Below are 17,946 nucleotides of genomic sequence, written 5' to 3'. Positions count from 1 at the left end.
TGCAGCAAACTTGAAATATAAGATACCAAATGTTGGTCTATCTTAGTATGACCCATATGACACAGAATTCAGATAAAGGGACTATGCTAGATGTTCCATTTCTTTAATTATGAAGATGTCTTTTCAAACAGGTTAAGATATCTCTATCTCTGTTTCACTCTCTTTCCTTGTTTGTCTGTCTCTTTCTCCTTTTAAATTTAACACCTCAAAATTTACAAAAGTCCTTTCACGTGTAAATCATCGAGAATAACAGAGTGGGCTTTAAGACATGTTGAGTAAATATGAACACTGGAAGTGAGGAATTTGACCCTATCATTTATCAGCATTTTGACTCTAGATAAGCCACAACTCCATGTCCTCTGATTCCTCCCCGTCCTTGATTTTTTCAGTTATTTGATAGCCAAATGCAACTTTTCTATAAATCTCTTCAGTGCATTCTTCACTTCCTGATTCCTCAAGCTGTAGATCAATGGGTTTAACATGGGAATCACTACCACGTAGAACACCAAAGCAAATTAATCTGTGTTTAGAGGATGGCTTGAATTGGGCAGGAGGTACATAAAAATGATTGTTGCATAAAATATGGTGATTGAGGTCAGATGGGGAACACAGGTAGAAGAGGCTTTTTGCCTTCCTTCAGCAGAATGGATCCTCAGAATGGGAAAGACGATGAAGATATAAGAAATGATCATGATCAGTAGAGAGCAAAGGGTGTTGAACCCAGCAATGATTAACAGCATCAGCTCTTTGACATGAGTGTCAGAGCAAGCCAGTGCGACCAAGGGAACGTCATCACAGTAGAAGTGGTTGACCCTATTGGAGCCACAGAAAGACAAGAGGAATGTTGCGACTGTCTGTGCAAGACCCACAACGAATCCATAAATATATGTGCTAGCAATGGTCCGATTACAGAGCTTTTTAGGCATGAGGATGGCATAGAGTAAAGGGTTGCAAATGGCAACATACCTGTCATAGGCCATGACTGAGAGCAAATACTGTTCACAAGCTACAGATGTGATGAAGCAGCACACCTGGATGACACATGCATAAAATGTTATACTTTTAACTTCACACAGGAAATTCACCAAGGTGTTTGGGGTGACAGACGAAGTAAAAGAAAAATCAATAAAAGCCAGGTGGCTGAGAAAAAAGTACATGGGTGTGTGAAGCTGCGGGCTGACTTGTATTAACACAATCAAACCAAGATTACCCAGGACGCTAGCAAAATAGATTACTAGGAACACACCAAAGAGAGTAGCTTGAAGTTCCGGATTATCTGTGAGTCCCAAGAGGATAAACTCAGACACTGCAGAATAATTGCCTTTTGCCATGGTAGAGATTTAACTTTTGTTTTTAACAATAAAACCCCTAGAGCACACAGTCTGAGTATTCTTATCTCCCTTAGAGATAATCAAGCAGATGTTGGGAACTGATTCTGATCCACCCTGATCTTATGTTGGACACATTCAAAAGAGACTCTCCATGCAAATTCTGGTTTCATAATGAAGCGATTTGTTCTCTGCAGAAGCTCCAAAGTATGAAATTCTGTGGGGTTTGGAAAGATAGAAACATGGCATTTTATTTAAAATCTAACATAATTGAATACTTCCTTATCTATTTTTAATAAAAGAAAATAAAGACAGTTATTTGAGCACAATTATTTTTAATTATTGAAATACTTTAAACAAAAATGTTAACTCTGAAAATTGTTAATTAACAGAAAACAATAAATTAAAAAATAATTTCAGAAGGGGTAGTATGAAAGGTATTTTTAAATTCTGACCATCTTTATATCAACTATTCAGGATGATTTTTATTTTACTTTGTTCTCTTACTATGATTTCTAGTTTTCTTTCAATTACTATGTAATATTTGGGAATTAAATGGAGAAAAGCCCTTAGAAACATAGATAGTCTTGCTTCTTCTGAAATATGTATGGGATGATTAAAAATACATTAAAATAATTTAGAAAACATATTTATCGGGTGGCTCCTAACATCTAAATGCAAAACAGGAGAAGAAAAAATCAAGATAATTTTGTAGAACTAAAAACCGATTTCTGGTTTATTAAAAGAAACAGCTTTTAATGATCTTCATTTGAGCAGATATGTTTGATTTAAAAAATTTTTCTACTATTTCATCTCAGATCATCTTTCCATCAACCCTATCAACTGGTGATAAGCTATCGTCTTCATTTTCAGATATGGAAGCTCAGAGTGAGAGCTTAAACCCTCTTGCTGTTTCATGATTAGTGTGGGGTAAAGCAAAATAACTCATGAACTAGTTCTGGACTCCCTGACCTCAATTCATAGTTTATAGAAATGAACTCTTTTCATAGAGGCAAGAATTTCCCCATTAATCAGAAAATTTTGGAAAGGTGATCTCTAAGTTTGTATACCTTAAGTGATTAAAATAGTGCCTTTCATGCAGTATGTGTTAAGTGAGTAAATTTTAGCTCTTAAAATGGGCTTCCCACGTGGCGGCGCAGTAGCAAAGAATTCTCCTGCCAGTGCAGGAGATGTGGGAGATAAGGGTTGGATCCCTGTGTTGGAAGATCCCCTGGAGGAGGAAACGGCAACTCACTCCAGTATTCTTATCTGGAAAAGCCCATGGACAGAGGAGCGTGGCTGGCTCCATGGACAGAGGAGTCGTGTCCATGAGTCAGACATGACTGAGCGTGCACACATGGTTTTTCATTCCATCAGTATTAATAGTATTCAGATTTAGGCTTATTCTCAAAAGAAAAGACTATGCAATCCCATCACACCCATGACTGTAGCTTATTCTTTTTCCAATATTTTGAGGTCTTTTTCCATTGCCTCATTGACTTGTGATCTCAGATCATTACCTTTCCTGACTCTTAATTTTTCTAGTATTTATATTTCTCTGATGTGTTGGAGTCTGTGTAGCTCTTGCTCTGACATTACCAAACTCACCAATATCTTCAGTCGTTTTAGTTTTCTTTCTTTAAACTGAAACTTGGATCATCCTTGAAAATGTATTTCTCTCCAGGTTTCCAAAGGCTGTTCCATTTGAAACTATCCACGTATGTTAAATCTGGCAGGTGAAATAAGGCATTGTTCATGCTGGAACATTCTTTCCTGTTTTTTGCTATGCCTTGCATTCAGGTACACTTCCCTGACGCTTAGAGGCTTGTCCCCATATTCACTGTCATCACATATGCATCCAGGTCTCTCCCTCTTATTCACTGAAGGCTCAGGTGTTGATGCCATCATTGTTTATCTTCCACACATGTGCCATCAGCGTCATGAACACCACTTATTTCATACCTTGGTTTCTTAGATCCTTGATCTTGGAATCAGGGACCCCACTGCTATTCCTCTTGAGCATCCTACTCCCATGATTCCATTTTGAAGCTTTTTCTATGTGACAATTGATAAAATAGTAGTTATCCAAAATCAAAAACTTGTCCTATGACCACAACTTTCTGAACTTTCCCTTCACATCAGTTATGCCACTACAGCCTTTTATGTATCCACTCAATCACTTTAACCTTAAGTATCCTTTACCTACTGTTGCCTCCTTTATTCAATGCTCACCCTAAACAGCTTAGACTCTGTGATCAATTGCCACAATGACTATTCACAACATACAAATTCTCTTTCTAATATATAAACTTATATTTTGGTTCCCAAGCTATTTTGTTCATCCCATATGTTCATCCTCTACTAATTTATTTGATCTTCCCCATCAGTTTAAAAACAAGATACATGCTGAAATCATTGCTAATGACCTGTGACTTCTTTTCCTTTTCCTCTATCCATCAACCCCTCTCCTCTTCATTCTTTCAGTACTAAACATCCTGGAAAGTCATTTGCTTCATCTTTAGCATTTATATATCAACTTGTATTCTGAAATTGTTCTCACCATAATTGTTATACAATTACTTATTCCAAGTTCACCAACAATCTCCTTCTTCCCATTGGCAATGGAGACTTCTTTTATGTTGTCTATGTAGCCTCAGATATCATTGACATTAGTTTTCATGCAAACCATTGTTTTGGTTTGGTTTAGTTTGCAAGTCATCAGAATCCCATCTTTCTGTCCATGTTTACTCTTCTTGTGGCTCCACTCCCTGTGTTTATGTTTTAATTAAAGCATTACTTTACATTTCATTCCTAAGCCATCCTGTGTCATTTTTTGCACACTCTTGTGAAGCTCTCATCAAATGTTCTGGGGATGGTTGTCACTTTTGTGTCACAAAAGTCTAAATTTCAAGGCCAGATTTCACCTCTGATCTCTAAGTATGTATTCAAGAGATCCCCAGATAACTTCATCTAGGTATTCCCAAAGTACCTAAACATAGCATGCTCAAAAGAGAATTCAGCAATTCAAAAACCATCCAATATTTTCATCTGCTTTGAAGCATGCATTTTCTAACTCAGTAAGTGGTGTCATCTTCCAGCCAGTTATTCAGGCACAAAGCCAAGATAATATACTTCATATATCTTTCTAAACTCCACTGATAAAAATTAGATATTGAACATACTAATTATTTAACCTATTTTTTCCCAAACCTGTCTACTTGAAATTTAAGCCTCTATCACAACTTACTGTATTATTGTCCAAACATCTATCTTATTCATCCTTTCTCTGTTCATTGTAACTAGAGTGTACTTTCTAACATGCAAATCATAGCTTACTATTTCCTGTTGACATAGGATAGAGTCCCAAAGGTTGGCTAACTTAATCTTTGATAAGCAACCCCTTCTTTTCAGAGTAGTCTCACTATTTGTGGCGTTTTCATGTAATTCCCAGGCTTCAGCCATCATGAGTACTGTCAGTTTCTCAAATGTGATCATGAATTTTGTGCATAGTTGAAGCAGAAGCCCTTCCTTCTGTCTTTACAATCTAGTTGGCTTTATCTTTCTATGTATGCATCAGATCTCGGGTGAAATTTCACTTCTTCCTAGAGGTGTCTCATCACTTCTCAAGTGTTGCATCTAACAATTCATTCACCTATTAATTACTTTGTAAAATAATCTAAATTTCAAATTTTTGAAAAAACAGATAGTTATTTCTCATCTCCCCCAAACCTTGTAGGAGCTAGCACTGTTTAGAAACTTCAAATATACTAGTAGAATAATGGAACAAATAAATACAAGTTTTGTGTTACCCTAAACCTTTTCTACTACTTCAGTTACCTTGATTTTTCCTCACTGCCTGCTGCCTTTGAGCAACCCAAAATGAAACCAAAAAGGCGTCCAATATACCTTGTGGCAAACTTTGTGAATGTCAACAAAATTTAACATTACTTAACTGTAGTGAGTATATTTTGTATTATTCATTGGTCCCTCCAGAATGTGTTCCCTGTGCTGCATAATTTTAAGCAGTTTCTGAACAAAACAATGTAATGATGTCTCACAGCATAAACAATCATTATGGCTAATCTTTTGGGACTCAGTTTGCTTAACACACAGGGATTGATCACTTGATGTTTCAGATCATTCTGCTGAATCTAAGTAAAATAAAACATTAATAATTACTAGCAAAGATTATTTTAACATGTGGGAAAAAAACTCAGAAAAGTTTAACTGTTTTTATTTACTTTTTATGCTTTAGTATGAGATTTATTGGGGTTTGCAGGGGCACTAGTGGTAAAGAACTCTCCTGCCAATGCAGGATACATAAAAAACAGGAGTTCAAACCCTAGGTTGGGAAGATACCCTATAGGAGGACATGGTAACCCACTTCAGTATTCTTGCCTGGAAAATCCCTTGGACAGAGGAGCCTGGTGGGCTACGGTCCACAGGGTCGCAAAATCAGACACGATTGAAGTGACTTAGCATGCATACATGCACATGAGTCTTATTCAAGTTTTAATTTTATAAGAAGTCAGTGCACATTAAAGCAGTGAGTTAACTTTGCTGTTGGACTTTGCGAGGCTAACAAGTAATAGTTTATAGTGCACCGAAGATCCAGCCCTACATCTGCAACCCACTCAAATATCTGTTGGGTTGTAGGAATAATAATTAAGCCATGAGTTTAGAAGCTTGGAGGTACATTTAGTTCAGTCTCAGAAAATTATTGTTTTAACATTCTGTTCAAAGAAGAAAATAATTTAAAATTAACTTTATTTTTTCCTGAAGTCTAATAGAAAGCACTTAAAGGCATGCAAATCAGATAGAAATGAGCATTTCTTTTCTTCAAACTCTCTAACAAATTCTCCTCATTCCATACATGTATAGAGTGATAAATAGAAACACATACAGATAAAAAATTCATAGACAATGCTTATTACAAAGAAAGAACAGTTATTATTAAATGTGGACATTTTATCCTAGGAAGACTGTTATGATTTTTATAACACCATTTTCTCTAGTAGAATAAAAGCATAAATGACAAAGAACCTTAAACATAAATTGTACAGAAGTCATCATATTTGTTTGCAGTTTATTTCTAACCAATCTGTAATGATTTAACTCTGTAGTTTTTCTTAGAGGCTTGGTAGAAATTCAAGAAAGTTTAAAAGAGCTCTATCAGCATGAACAAGGCTATGAGTGTCTAAAATACATTCCTCAATTATTTTAGGAAAATATTTTAAACATTTTCCTTCTGTCAAAATCATAAAATCTATCTTCAGGATTTCTTGTTAGAGTTCATTTCACTTCAAAGTTTTTTGCAATTCATTCTATGATCACTATTGCTTCAACTATCTAATAGCTTTTTAAAGAAAACCCCCAAGTTTTAGAGACCTGAAGCAACAATGATTTATTATCTCTCATAATCCTGTGGGCTATGGACAATCTCTCTCCACATTGTGGTGTCAGCTGGGCAGCAGGCTGTCTGTATGGTCCGTGAAGACCTCAGTCACATGGCTGATATTATACTTGATGAGGCTGACAGCTGGATGTGGTCCATGTGATGAGTGTCTGGCTTGGGCTTCCAATGAAAATATGGTGGTTGAGTTCAAACATTTAAAATTTTCCTGGAAAAAAGTTCTAGCCTTGGAAGTTGTACACTTTTAAGCATTCTATTGAATAAGGCAGGTCACAGGGATGATAGCTCTCAGCTACATGTTGGATATTTTGAAAGACTACCAGATTTTATTTAATCTCAAAAAGAGTAGCTTCTGCAAGTAATCCAAAGATGTTGGAAATATCTGTGTTGACAAACAATGATGTTTGAGTCTCTGGAAAACTGAAATCAGCATTACTGCACAGGCCTTGGAGAAAAGCCAGACCTTCTGATGAAGAAATAAAATGGTGTTCTGTGTTCTAGTGCACCCTATTAGAAACTAAGTGCCAGATGATAAGACAGCAAGTAAACATTTAGCATCTGCTGCTTATTCTGTGCTGGATATTACAGGATCCACCAACTCAAATTTCAGTCCAGCCCAATAGGAATCCATCAAATGGAAATCATTTGCTTACAACCTGGTTAAATTAGGTTGAGATGTTAGCAACAAATTATTTGAACAATGGATGCAGATTTTATATTGCCTATCTCTGCCACACAGACCCCCACACAGTCCGTGCTACAGTTTAATAAGCTAGGGGTTCCAAATTAGGAGGTCCCAAATAATATTTGGAGCTTCATTTCAGTTCAGTTCATTTGCTCAGTCATGTCCGACTCTTTGCAACCCTGTGAATCGCAGCACGCCAGGCTTCCCTGTCCATCACCAACTCCCAGAGTTCACTCAAACTCACGTCCATCGAGTCGGTGATGCCATCCAGCTATCTCATCCTCTGTCATCACCTTCTCTTCCTGCCCCAAATCCCTCCCAGCATCAGAGTCTTTTCCAATGAGTCAACTATTTGCATGAGGTGGCCAAAGTACTGGAGTTTCAGCTTTAGCATCATTCCTTCCAAAGAACACCCAGGGTTGATCTCCTTTAGAATGGACTGGTTGGATCTCCTTGCAGTCCAAGGGACTCTCAAGAGTCTTCTCCAACAATACAGTTCAAAAGCACCAATTCTTCAGCAGTCAGATTTCTTCACAGTCCAACTCTCACATTCATACATGACTATGGGAAAAACCATAGCCTTGACTAGATGGGCCTTTGTTGGCAAAGTAATGTCTCTGCTTTTTAATTTGGAGCTTAAGAGGGTCCAAAGAAATAGGTTCCAAATAAGATTGGAGTGGCAAGAGTGGTAGCGAACAGGAGATGCAAGAGATGGGGGTTCAGTCCCTAGGTCGGAAAGATTTCTTGGAGTAGAAAATGACAACCCACTGGAAAATTCCATGAACAGAAGAGCCTGGCTGGCTACAGTCCAAGGAGTCACAGAGTCTGACCTGACTGAGCACACACGCACAAATAAGATTTGAGCCAAGTGCAAAGAAGGGCTTTTACAGCATGTAGGAAACAGAGGTGGTCCTGAATGATAGCGGTGAAAGCAGTTTATCTCAGTGGGTCGAATATGGTCTTCTATTTCAAATAGGGAGATTGTGGCCTGAAGATCATGGCCACTCTCTGACCCATTTTTTTTTTTTTTTTAAGTCGCTCAGTCGTGTCCAACTCTTTGTGACCCCACGGACTGTAGCATACCAGGCTCCTCTGTCCATGGGATTTTTCAGGCAAAGGTACTGGAGTGGGTTTGCCATTTCCCTCTCCAGAGGATCTTCCCCACCCAGGGATCAAACCCGGGTCTCCCACATTGCAGGCAGACACTTTACTGTCTGAGCCACCAGGGAAGCCCCATTTCAAATGGGGAGATTGTGGCCTGAAGATCATGGCCACTCTCTGATCCATAGATGGTGATAAATATCTCTGGACACTTGTTTATGGACTGAGGATATCAAGTGTCCGAGAACCTGGCATTTGAAGAAGAGGACTTTAGATGAACTTGTGACAGGTACAAAGCATGCTGATTTAATTTTTTTTTTAAACTTCCAAGGAGTCACTGGGCTTCCCAGGTGGCTCAGTGGGAAAGAATCTGCTTGCTAAGCAGGAGACAAGAGTTTGATCCTTGGATCAGAAAGACTGCCTGGAGAAGAAAATGGCAACCCACTGCAATATTCTTGCCTGGGAAATCCCATGGACAAGCAGCCTGGTGGGCTCCAGTCTGTGGGGCCACAAAGAATAGAACATGGCTTAGTGACTAAACAGCAAGGAGTAACTACTGCAGAAGAGGTCTGCACTGATGAGAAGGGTTAGAAAAGCCATCACAGGCATACTCACCACCTTCCCTTCTGCCTCACAGCCCCAGGGACATCATGGACAGCATAGTCACAGTGTCAGGAATGAAGACCATGTATGTTCCTGAGAACACGGCTCCTTCCTACTGCTGCCAATGCTGAGTGCCCAATCTGTTAGAAGCAGAGACCTATGCCAAGCCCTGAGTGTGGCACCCCTCTTTTGAGATAAAAATCAGAAACACATGATGCAACAGTTATATCAGACCCCTTCAATGTTGGGCGGGACAGCAGTTCATCCTCACTGAAATCAATAGATTGAAAAGGAATTTTTCTTCCCAAGACTCATTATCCTAGGATGTGTCATCTTTAAATAGTTTAAAGGGCATTTTGTTCTTTAAATAATAAGCCATACAATACTCCCTCAGAAGGAATACACTCACTCCACAGCAATGAAAGTTTGACATGGCCATGGCATATAATGAATGGTCTTAACCGATTATCTCCTGTCAAGACTCAGTTGGCTTGATTGGACTTATGGATGGCAACCTGACCACACAGCCAAGTCACCAGCTCAGAAAATGATTTGGCTGCATTGGCGCACCGTCCTCCGTGATACGCTGTAGGTAATGAACCGATGAGAACATAAGTTACAGCGTCCCTAACAGCATGGGATCGTGGGTCTGGAAACAAAGATGTTATAGCAGAATTGATCATTATCATTACATCCTGTGACCAATTTTCTGATTTTATGTCTCCTATTCCTGTCATATTAGGCTCTCTGGATTGTAGGATGAGCATCCTGGAGGGCAAATATTTGCACTAGCAGCTCAATTAGTGTTTTGAGAAACTGGGATCTTTGACTACTTCACACCAACAGACTGGCAGACAGGAAGGACTTCATGTGCCAGTTAAGGTGATCAACTTTGATTTGCTTAAGAAATTAGGGGTACCCATGCACAACGGAACCAGGAAAAATATATATGAAACACAGGGGTTCATATGGCATCTTTAGAACTTCTGTGCCCAGTGTAATGCTACCACCAGTGGGAAACTGCACAAACTATTAATATACATTAACAAAGACGGGGCAATTAATTTCTCAGTAATCATGCAGACTAAAATTTATGTCACTGCACCCAGAAGTAATCAGTGGAACTAAAGTGCAGGCTGAACATAAAAGGACTGTGCTTAAATGATCATGTTAAAATGTTCAACCAGAAGAGTTTGGATGTTTTATACAAAAATAAACACATTTTTTACCATACAAATCAACAATTTATCCAAAGGATTTGAAAACATGCATCTACATAAAAATATGCATAAAGATATTTATGGCTGATTTATTCATAATTGTTAAAATTTTGAAGCAACCAAGACGTCCTTCAGTAGGTGAATGGATAAATAAACTGTGGTACATCCAGACAAAGGAATGTTATTCAAAGCTAAAAAGAAATGGGCTATTAGCTCTGAAAAGACACAGAGGAACCTTAGATGCATGTTACTAAGTGAAAAAAGACAACCAGAAAAAGCTACATACTATATAATTACAACTCTATGACATTCTGGAAAAGGCAAAACATCAGAGACGATCAGAAAATCCATGTTTGCCATGGGTGAGGGCAGTAGGGATGAGATGAATAGACAGAGCAGAAAGAATCCTTAGGGCAGTGAAAATACTCTGTGCAGAAGTGCAATGAGGGATTAAGTCATTACAAATTTGACCAGAATCACAGAATGCACAGTACCTAGAGTGAAACCTAAGGTAAATTATGGACATTGCGTGATTAAGATACATCGATGAAGATTCATCTATTGGAATAAGTGCACCATTTTGGTGAGTGGTGTTGATAACTGGGAGGTTATGAATCTGTGATAGTAAGGGGTATAAGACCAAAGCTCTGCATCTCCCTCTCAATTTTGTTGTAAATCTAAAACTTCTCTAAAAAATAAAGCTTTTCAAAACATGCCCAACCATATAAATGTAACACTGTAAAGATAATAATAAGCTCATTTTACGGACAGTTTAAAACCAAAACACTTTAACCAAGCAACATATTATATTTAACTTTGGTTCAAAGTGGAGGAAAAAATTTACACAGTGTTTATACTATTTGTATAGTTTGTGTCTCTCAAGATAGCCCCAAATCCTCAATATTAGGGAGAAATGAGATGAAATTATGATTTTAAAGTGCTTTATTTTTCATCTCTATTGACAAAGCATTTTATGTTCAAAGACAACAGGTAATTTCTATCTCCCTTTTAGAATTAGACCATTAAAATATTTATGAGATATCTACTACATGCAAGTCAAAATAGGAAAATATCTGTTTTCAAGGAGGAAATAAAACATCAGCAAACTGAGTGACAAAGGACAAAGGCTCCTCTGCCTATTGATACTGAATCATTGTACAAGCCTTGATTTTAAATGTCCTACATCTGTACCCTTATGGCAGAAATTGAAGAAGAACTAAAGAACCTCTTGATGAAAGTGAAAGAGGAGAGTGAAAAAGCTGGCTTAAACCTCAACATTCAGAAAACTAAGATCACGGCATCTGGTCCCATCATTTCATGGCAGATAGATGGGGAAACACTGGAAACAGTGGCTGACTTTATTCTTTGGGGCTTCAAAATCACTGCAGATAGTGATTGCAGCCATGAAATTAAAAGATGCTTACTCCTTGTAAGGAAAGTTATGACCAACTTAGATAGCATATTGAAAAGCAGAGACATTACTTTGCCAACAAAGGTCCATCTAGTCAAGGCTATGGTTTTTCCAGTAGTCATGTATGGATGTGAAAGTTGGACTATAAAGAAAGCTGAGTGCCAAAGAATTGATGTTTTTGAACTGTGGTGTTGGAGAAGACTCTCGAGAGTCCCTTGGACTGCAGGAGATCCAACCAGTCCATCCTAAAGGAGATCAACCCTGGGTGTTCTTTGGAAGGACTGATGTTGAATCTGAAACTCCAGTAATCTGGCCACCTGATGCAAAAAGCTGACTCATTTGAAAAGACCAATACAATATTGTAAAGTAATTAGCCTCCATTTAAAATAAATAAATTTAAATTAAAAAAAAAAAAAAGGAAAAGACCCTGATGCTGGGAAAGATTGAGGGCAGGAGGAGAAAGGACGACAGAGGATGAGATGGCTGGATGGCATCACCGCCTCGATGGACATGAGTTTGGGTAGACTCCGGGAGTTGGTGATGGACAGGGAGGCCTGGACTGCTGCGGTCCATGGGGTCACAAAGAGGTGGACGTGACTGAGTGACTGAACTGAACTGAAATCTATACCCAGCATATCTTTAGTAACAACATCATTCTTATTTTTTATTCAAATACATCTTTTCAGTTATTTTTCTCAAAGCATTTTTTACTTCCCAATTCCTCAAGCTGTAGATCAGTGGGTTTAGCATAGGGATCACCACAGTATAGAAAACTGAGGCAAATTTGTCTTTATCTAGTGAGTGGCTTGACTTGGGCTGCAGATACATAAAACTGAGGGTCCCATAATACATAGTAATAGAAAACAGGTGAGAGGCGCAGGTAGAAAAGGCTTTCTGTCTCCCTACAGTAGAATGGATCCTTATGATGGCAAAGACGATGAACGCATAGGATATGAGAACAATGAGAAGGGAACAGAAGACATTGAATCCTGCAATGGCTAATAACATCAGCTCTTTGACTCGCGTATCAGAGCAGGCCAGAGCAATCAAAGGAACATCATCACAGTAGAACTGGTTGATCACATTAGGGCCACAGAAAGCCATGTGGAATGTAGCCACTGCTTGTATGAATCCCACCAGGAATCCATAAGTATAAGAGCTGGTGACCATTTGGATGCAGAGTTTTCTAGGCATAAGAACTACATAGAGTAAAGGGTGGCATATTGCCACATACCGATCATAAGCCATGACAGATAGCATTAGTAATTCCCAAACTGAAAATGTGATAAAGCTGCACACTTGAGTGGCACATGCATAAAATGACACGCTTTTAATTTCACGAAAAGTGTTTACAAGGGTGTTTGGTGTGATGGTGGAGGAACCATAAAAATCCACAAAAGCCAGATGACAGAGGAAAAAATACATGGGTGTGTGAAGTTGAGGACTCACTTGTATTAGCACAATCAAACCAAGATTACCCAGGACAGTAATCAAGTAGATCAACAATAAAACACAAAAGAAAATGAGCTGAAGCTCTGGGTTATCCGTGAGGCCTAAGAGGATGAACTCAGTAACTGCTGAATGATTGTTTTCTGCCATGAAACAAACAGTTCTACAGTAAATTCCACCAGAGCACACACTCTGAATAATCTTGACTCCGTAAGGAATGATTAACTGTGAGAAGGTATCTCTGGCTCTCCAGGATGTTACGCTTAATTCAGTTAAAGTTGAATCTTGATAAGTGCTCTGAATTATGTGTAGATTTACTTGTGAATTTACTGTAAAAAATATGGCAGAAATTCCACTAAGAAGCTGTAAAAGAAGAAAGGGAAAATTTCAATTAAAATTTTATAATCAATAAAATAGCAAAGCCTGTGTTGTACTTTTATTTAAAGGAAAAAAAAAACATTCAGAATATAAAATTTCTTTGATAGTAAATACATTAACATAATTTCTTAAGTTGTAAATTTCTTTCACAGAACTCATTTGATCATTTCACAAGAATATTAAAAATTAGAAAAATCAAGCATGGAAAGTGTAAGTCCAAAATCAAAATACTAACAGTATGTATCTTTAGGGAACCAGTTTGGTATAATATTAAAATTTTCTTCATTTTGTTTATCTTTATATTCTATTTTTTCAGTACATACATAATATTGATATTTAGGAAAACTGCATTGTGAAACTTTCTAGGTATCTTTTGGGAAAATACACATCAGTGAACAATTTTCCAGATTGTAAAATGTTTTCAAATAATTAAGATATATGTTTTTAAGCTCTATCTTGAAGTATTAAATGGTCCCAAGTGAATACCATTTGGACAGCACTTAGAAGAACTTCATTTCACAGAAGATTGATACAGACCCAAGGTGGATTCTCAATGCTCAAGAACTGGTACAACTGAATTGGTTCCCATCCTTTCTTAACAGGGCAGAGGATAAGTTAATATGATTTTTATTTATCACTGTATTGTCTCAGGTTACTTCACATGCACCTTAAAACATGACAAAATAAACATAAGAGCTCCTCCCATGTTAAATTTGGGTTGACATCCCCTTGAAAACTTATCTTGATTATTCCTTTCTCTTTCTGTTCCCATCACCAATTTTCAACCAAACTTTTTGGAACAGGTATCTGTCCCCAATTTCTCAAATATATTTATAACTATTTTCAGTTGCAAAGTTGTATCTAAATCTTTGTGATCCCATGGACTGCAACATGCCAGGCATCCCTGTCCTTCACTCTCTCCAAGAATTTGCTCAAATTCATGTCCTTTGAGTCATTGATGTCATCCAAACATCTCATCCTATCTCATCCTCTTCTCCTCCTGTCCTCGATCTTTCCCAGCACCAGGGTCTTTATCAATGAGGCTGCTCTTCACATCAGGTGGCCAAAGTATTGCAGCTTCAACTTCAGCATCAGTCCTTTCAGTGAATATTCAGGGTTGATTTCCTTTAGGATTGACTGGTTTGATCTCCTTGCAGTCTAAGGGACTCTCAAGAGTCTTCTCCAGCACAACACTTTGAAGCATAAATTCTTTGGTGCTCAACCTTCTTTATGGTCCAACTCTCACATTTATACACCACTACTGGAAAAAATGATAGCTTTGACTATACGGACCTTTGTCAACAAAGTGATGTCTTGGCTTTTTAATATGCCGCCTAGACCTGTCATAGCTTTTCTTCCAAGAAGCAAGCATCTTTTAATTTCAAGGCTTCAGGCACCATCCACAGTGATTTTGGAGCCCAGGAAAGTAAAACTTGCCAGTTTCCACTTTTTCCTCTTCTATTTGCCATGAAGAGTTGGGACTGGATGCCATGATCTTAGTTTTTTTAATTTGGGTTTTAAGCCAACTTCTTCACTCTCCTCTTTCACCTTCATCAAGAAGCACTTTCTGCCATTAGAGTGGCTCTTTGTGATCCAACGAATTGTAGCCCACAAGGCTTCTCTGTCCATGGAATTTTCCAGGCAAAGATATTGGAGTGGGTTACCATTTCATACTCCAAGGGATCTTCACAACTCAGATATGCAACCTGCATCTCTTATGTCTCCTGCATTGACAGGCAGACTGTTTTACCACTAGTGCCACCTTGGAAGCTCCATTTATAACTTAACAAGGTGTAATCCACCTCTCTTTCCCATTAAAACAACAAAAAAATTCCCTCAGCATGTTTATTATCAACTTCCCTATTTTCAAATCCAATAAAACCTGTATTTTTTGGCAGCACTGTAGCACTGAACTCTATTGAATACAAGTTTGCATTCTAAAGCAGTCTTTTGAATTTATTTGCTCATTTTGATTCTCAACCTTGGAGTCTGTTCCTATTACTATGCTTTAGACGGCATGTTCTTCATGTTCTCGCCAAAGCTCCTCCTTCTCTTTTTGGCACCTTCTTGATCAGTTAGCCAATCCTATGTGCTGAATAGGCATCTACATGCAGATTATTAGCAAATATATTAATAAATTAATTTTCCAATTATCTTTTTTCTGCTATAGCTTTATACATCTAAATATCTCTCAGAAATTACCATTTATAAAAAGTAAAAATACTTTCATCAGAAGTATTGCACACAGAAAAGAACTTGATATTTCTGCACATGGGACCCAAAACACAAGACTTGGAATATATATTTCCTAGCACAATGAACGGGCTTCCCAGATGGCGTTAGTGGTAAAGAATCTGCCTGCCAATGCAGGAGACATAGGAGAAGTGGGTTCGATCCCTGGGTAGGGAAGATCCCGTGGAGGAGGCAATGGCAACCCACTACAGTATTCCTGCCTGGAGAATTCCATGGACAGAGGAGCCTGGCAGGCTCTAGTCCATGGGGTCACAAAGAGTCAAAATGAACAGTGCCATTATCCATTTGCTCTCCAAATCAGAGAGCAGTTTCTTTTACTATGCTTTCCTGATCCTCATGCCCAGGTTCAATTTGCCCCCCTCCTACTGATAAAGAATCTGCCTGTCAAAGCAGGAGACCCAGTAGATGTGGGTTCAATGCCTGTGTTGGGAAGATCCCCTGGACGAGGAAATAGCAACCCACTCTAGTATTCTTGCCTGGGAAATCCCATGGACAGAGGAGCCCAGTGGGCTACAGGTGGGCTACTCCAATGAGTTGGACAAGACTGAGTGACTAAACAATGACAACACTAACAGTTTATCCCTCACACAATTTTCAAATCTGCTCTTATTTATTGCTTTATTGGTCCAAGCACAATGATGCTTTGTTTATTTATTTTTTGCAAATGAAACCTAACTTTTAGTCTTGTCTCCAGTCAGTCATTGTTCTCTGTTCCTCAGTTATCAGCTTATATGAAATTTTACAGAAACTTTATTCTTATTTTGTCCTGATGAAATCCTTCAGTGTCTTCCCATTGCCATTTGGATAAACTTCAAGTTCTTTCTAGCATAGCCCTTGAAAACTTCATTTCTGCATCTCAGATCAGGTTCCTCCTGAAACATTTTTTATCTAGTTTCTATGTCACAGGTGTTCCAAATTGCTGTATATATTTAAATATGAGACAAAATTTTATACATCCTTTATGCTTTTCCTAGAACACTTTTCCTCTGCCATCATTCTATTTGCCTGATTATCCTTCTACTTAATTTTCTCTCTTCTATTGAATCACTTCCTCTTAGAGGATTTCAAAGCAGTTTAAGTCCTCCTCTTATATACATTTTTGCAGGCACTAATTCCTTCATAATACTTAAACCACACTATATTGAAGACAGCTATCAATATATCTATAACACATCCTAAGCTTCAACTCCTTTTGGAAAGCAATAATATTTCTGTGTCATATTCAATTTAATCATTACCTCCAACTGTACCTAGTATACAGAAGATGGTCAATAATTATCCTTAAATGATTAAGTGGATAAAAGTTATATTTTTGTACATCCAAATTGTTTCCCCCAAAAAAGGGATTGAACATATTTTTATACAACCTGATGCCTTTCAATATTCAATATGTCATCATTCAGTTCAACAACAAACCCCTAAATAGTTCAGTGTACCTGAAAGGAATCTTTGTGAGGCCAGTAACATTTTAAATTACCTGGGTATTTATGAGACAACTTTGTATTTTGTGTATGTAGTCCCTCAGGGAGATTTCTTTCTGTACTACTCCTTTTAAACAAACATTGAAAGATAATATAATTATATACACAACAACATAATTATTTAATGTTTAGTAACTTGGGGAAAAACTGTTTCCCTTGAAGTGGTAGATCACTTTTTTCAGCTATGTTTAGTTAAAGAATCCAGAGTAAAGGAAAATTTTAATGATCTCTTTTGGGAAAAAAATTTGATTAGTTGCTATGTCTGCTTTGATTGTTTTGAAGTCTGTCTCATTGGCTTCATATTAAAATTATAAATTTATTTAAAATAAATGTTACATCTATAGGCCCTGTATTTAGTTTTTGGAAACCATTGGATAAAAATGACTTTCCCCATCAGTAACTTTTATTCCTTCCTTCTGAGATTAATGTTCAAATCAATATTATGATTGACATTTCGGTTCGGCTGCAAAGATTAAAATAGTATTCATTTCTTTCTCTTCCGTATCTAGAAGATAAAACATACAAATCATAGGTCAACTGACATTTCACAGAAATGTATGGACCACTCCATTCACAACTTGCTTTAGATGTCCAGCCAGATGATACTGCACATCTAAGAAGAAA

At 37.7% G+C, this 17,946-nt stretch overlaps 1 protein-coding gene and 1 pseudogene across 1 annotated transcript; both read right to left on the bottom strand.

Annotated features, from left to right (window-relative positions):
* Positions 1-389: 389 nt before the first annotated feature.
* On the bottom strand, positions 390-1,346 carry LOC133261490 (olfactory receptor 5AL1-like; annotated as a pseudogene).
* Positions 1,347-12,418: 11,072 nt separating this feature from the next.
* Positions 12,419-13,401, bottom strand: LOC133261489 (olfactory receptor 5AL1-like). The gene has a single exon (XM_061439968.1). The coding sequence runs from the start codon at positions 13,358-13,360 to the stop codon at positions 12,419-12,421; it is 942 nt and encodes a 313-aa protein (XP_061295952.1). The 5' UTR covers positions 13,361-13,401.
* Between the last annotated feature and the right edge of the window lie 4,545 nt (positions 13,402-17,946).

This window comes from Bos javanicus, chromosome 15 (genome assembly GCF_032452875.1).
Source record: "Bos javanicus breed banteng chromosome 15, ARS-OSU_banteng_1.0, whole genome shotgun sequence".
NCBI classification, from domain to species: Eukaryota; Metazoa; Chordata; class Mammalia; order Artiodactyla; family Bovidae; genus Bos; species Bos javanicus.
This window is presented reverse-complemented; position numbering and strand designations above follow the sequence as displayed.

Coding starts and splice junctions, on each gene's coding strand:
- LOC133261489 (XM_061439968.1), bottom strand. CDS start 13,360: ATGGCAGAAAACAATCATTCAGCAGTTACTGAGTTCATCCTCTTAGGC.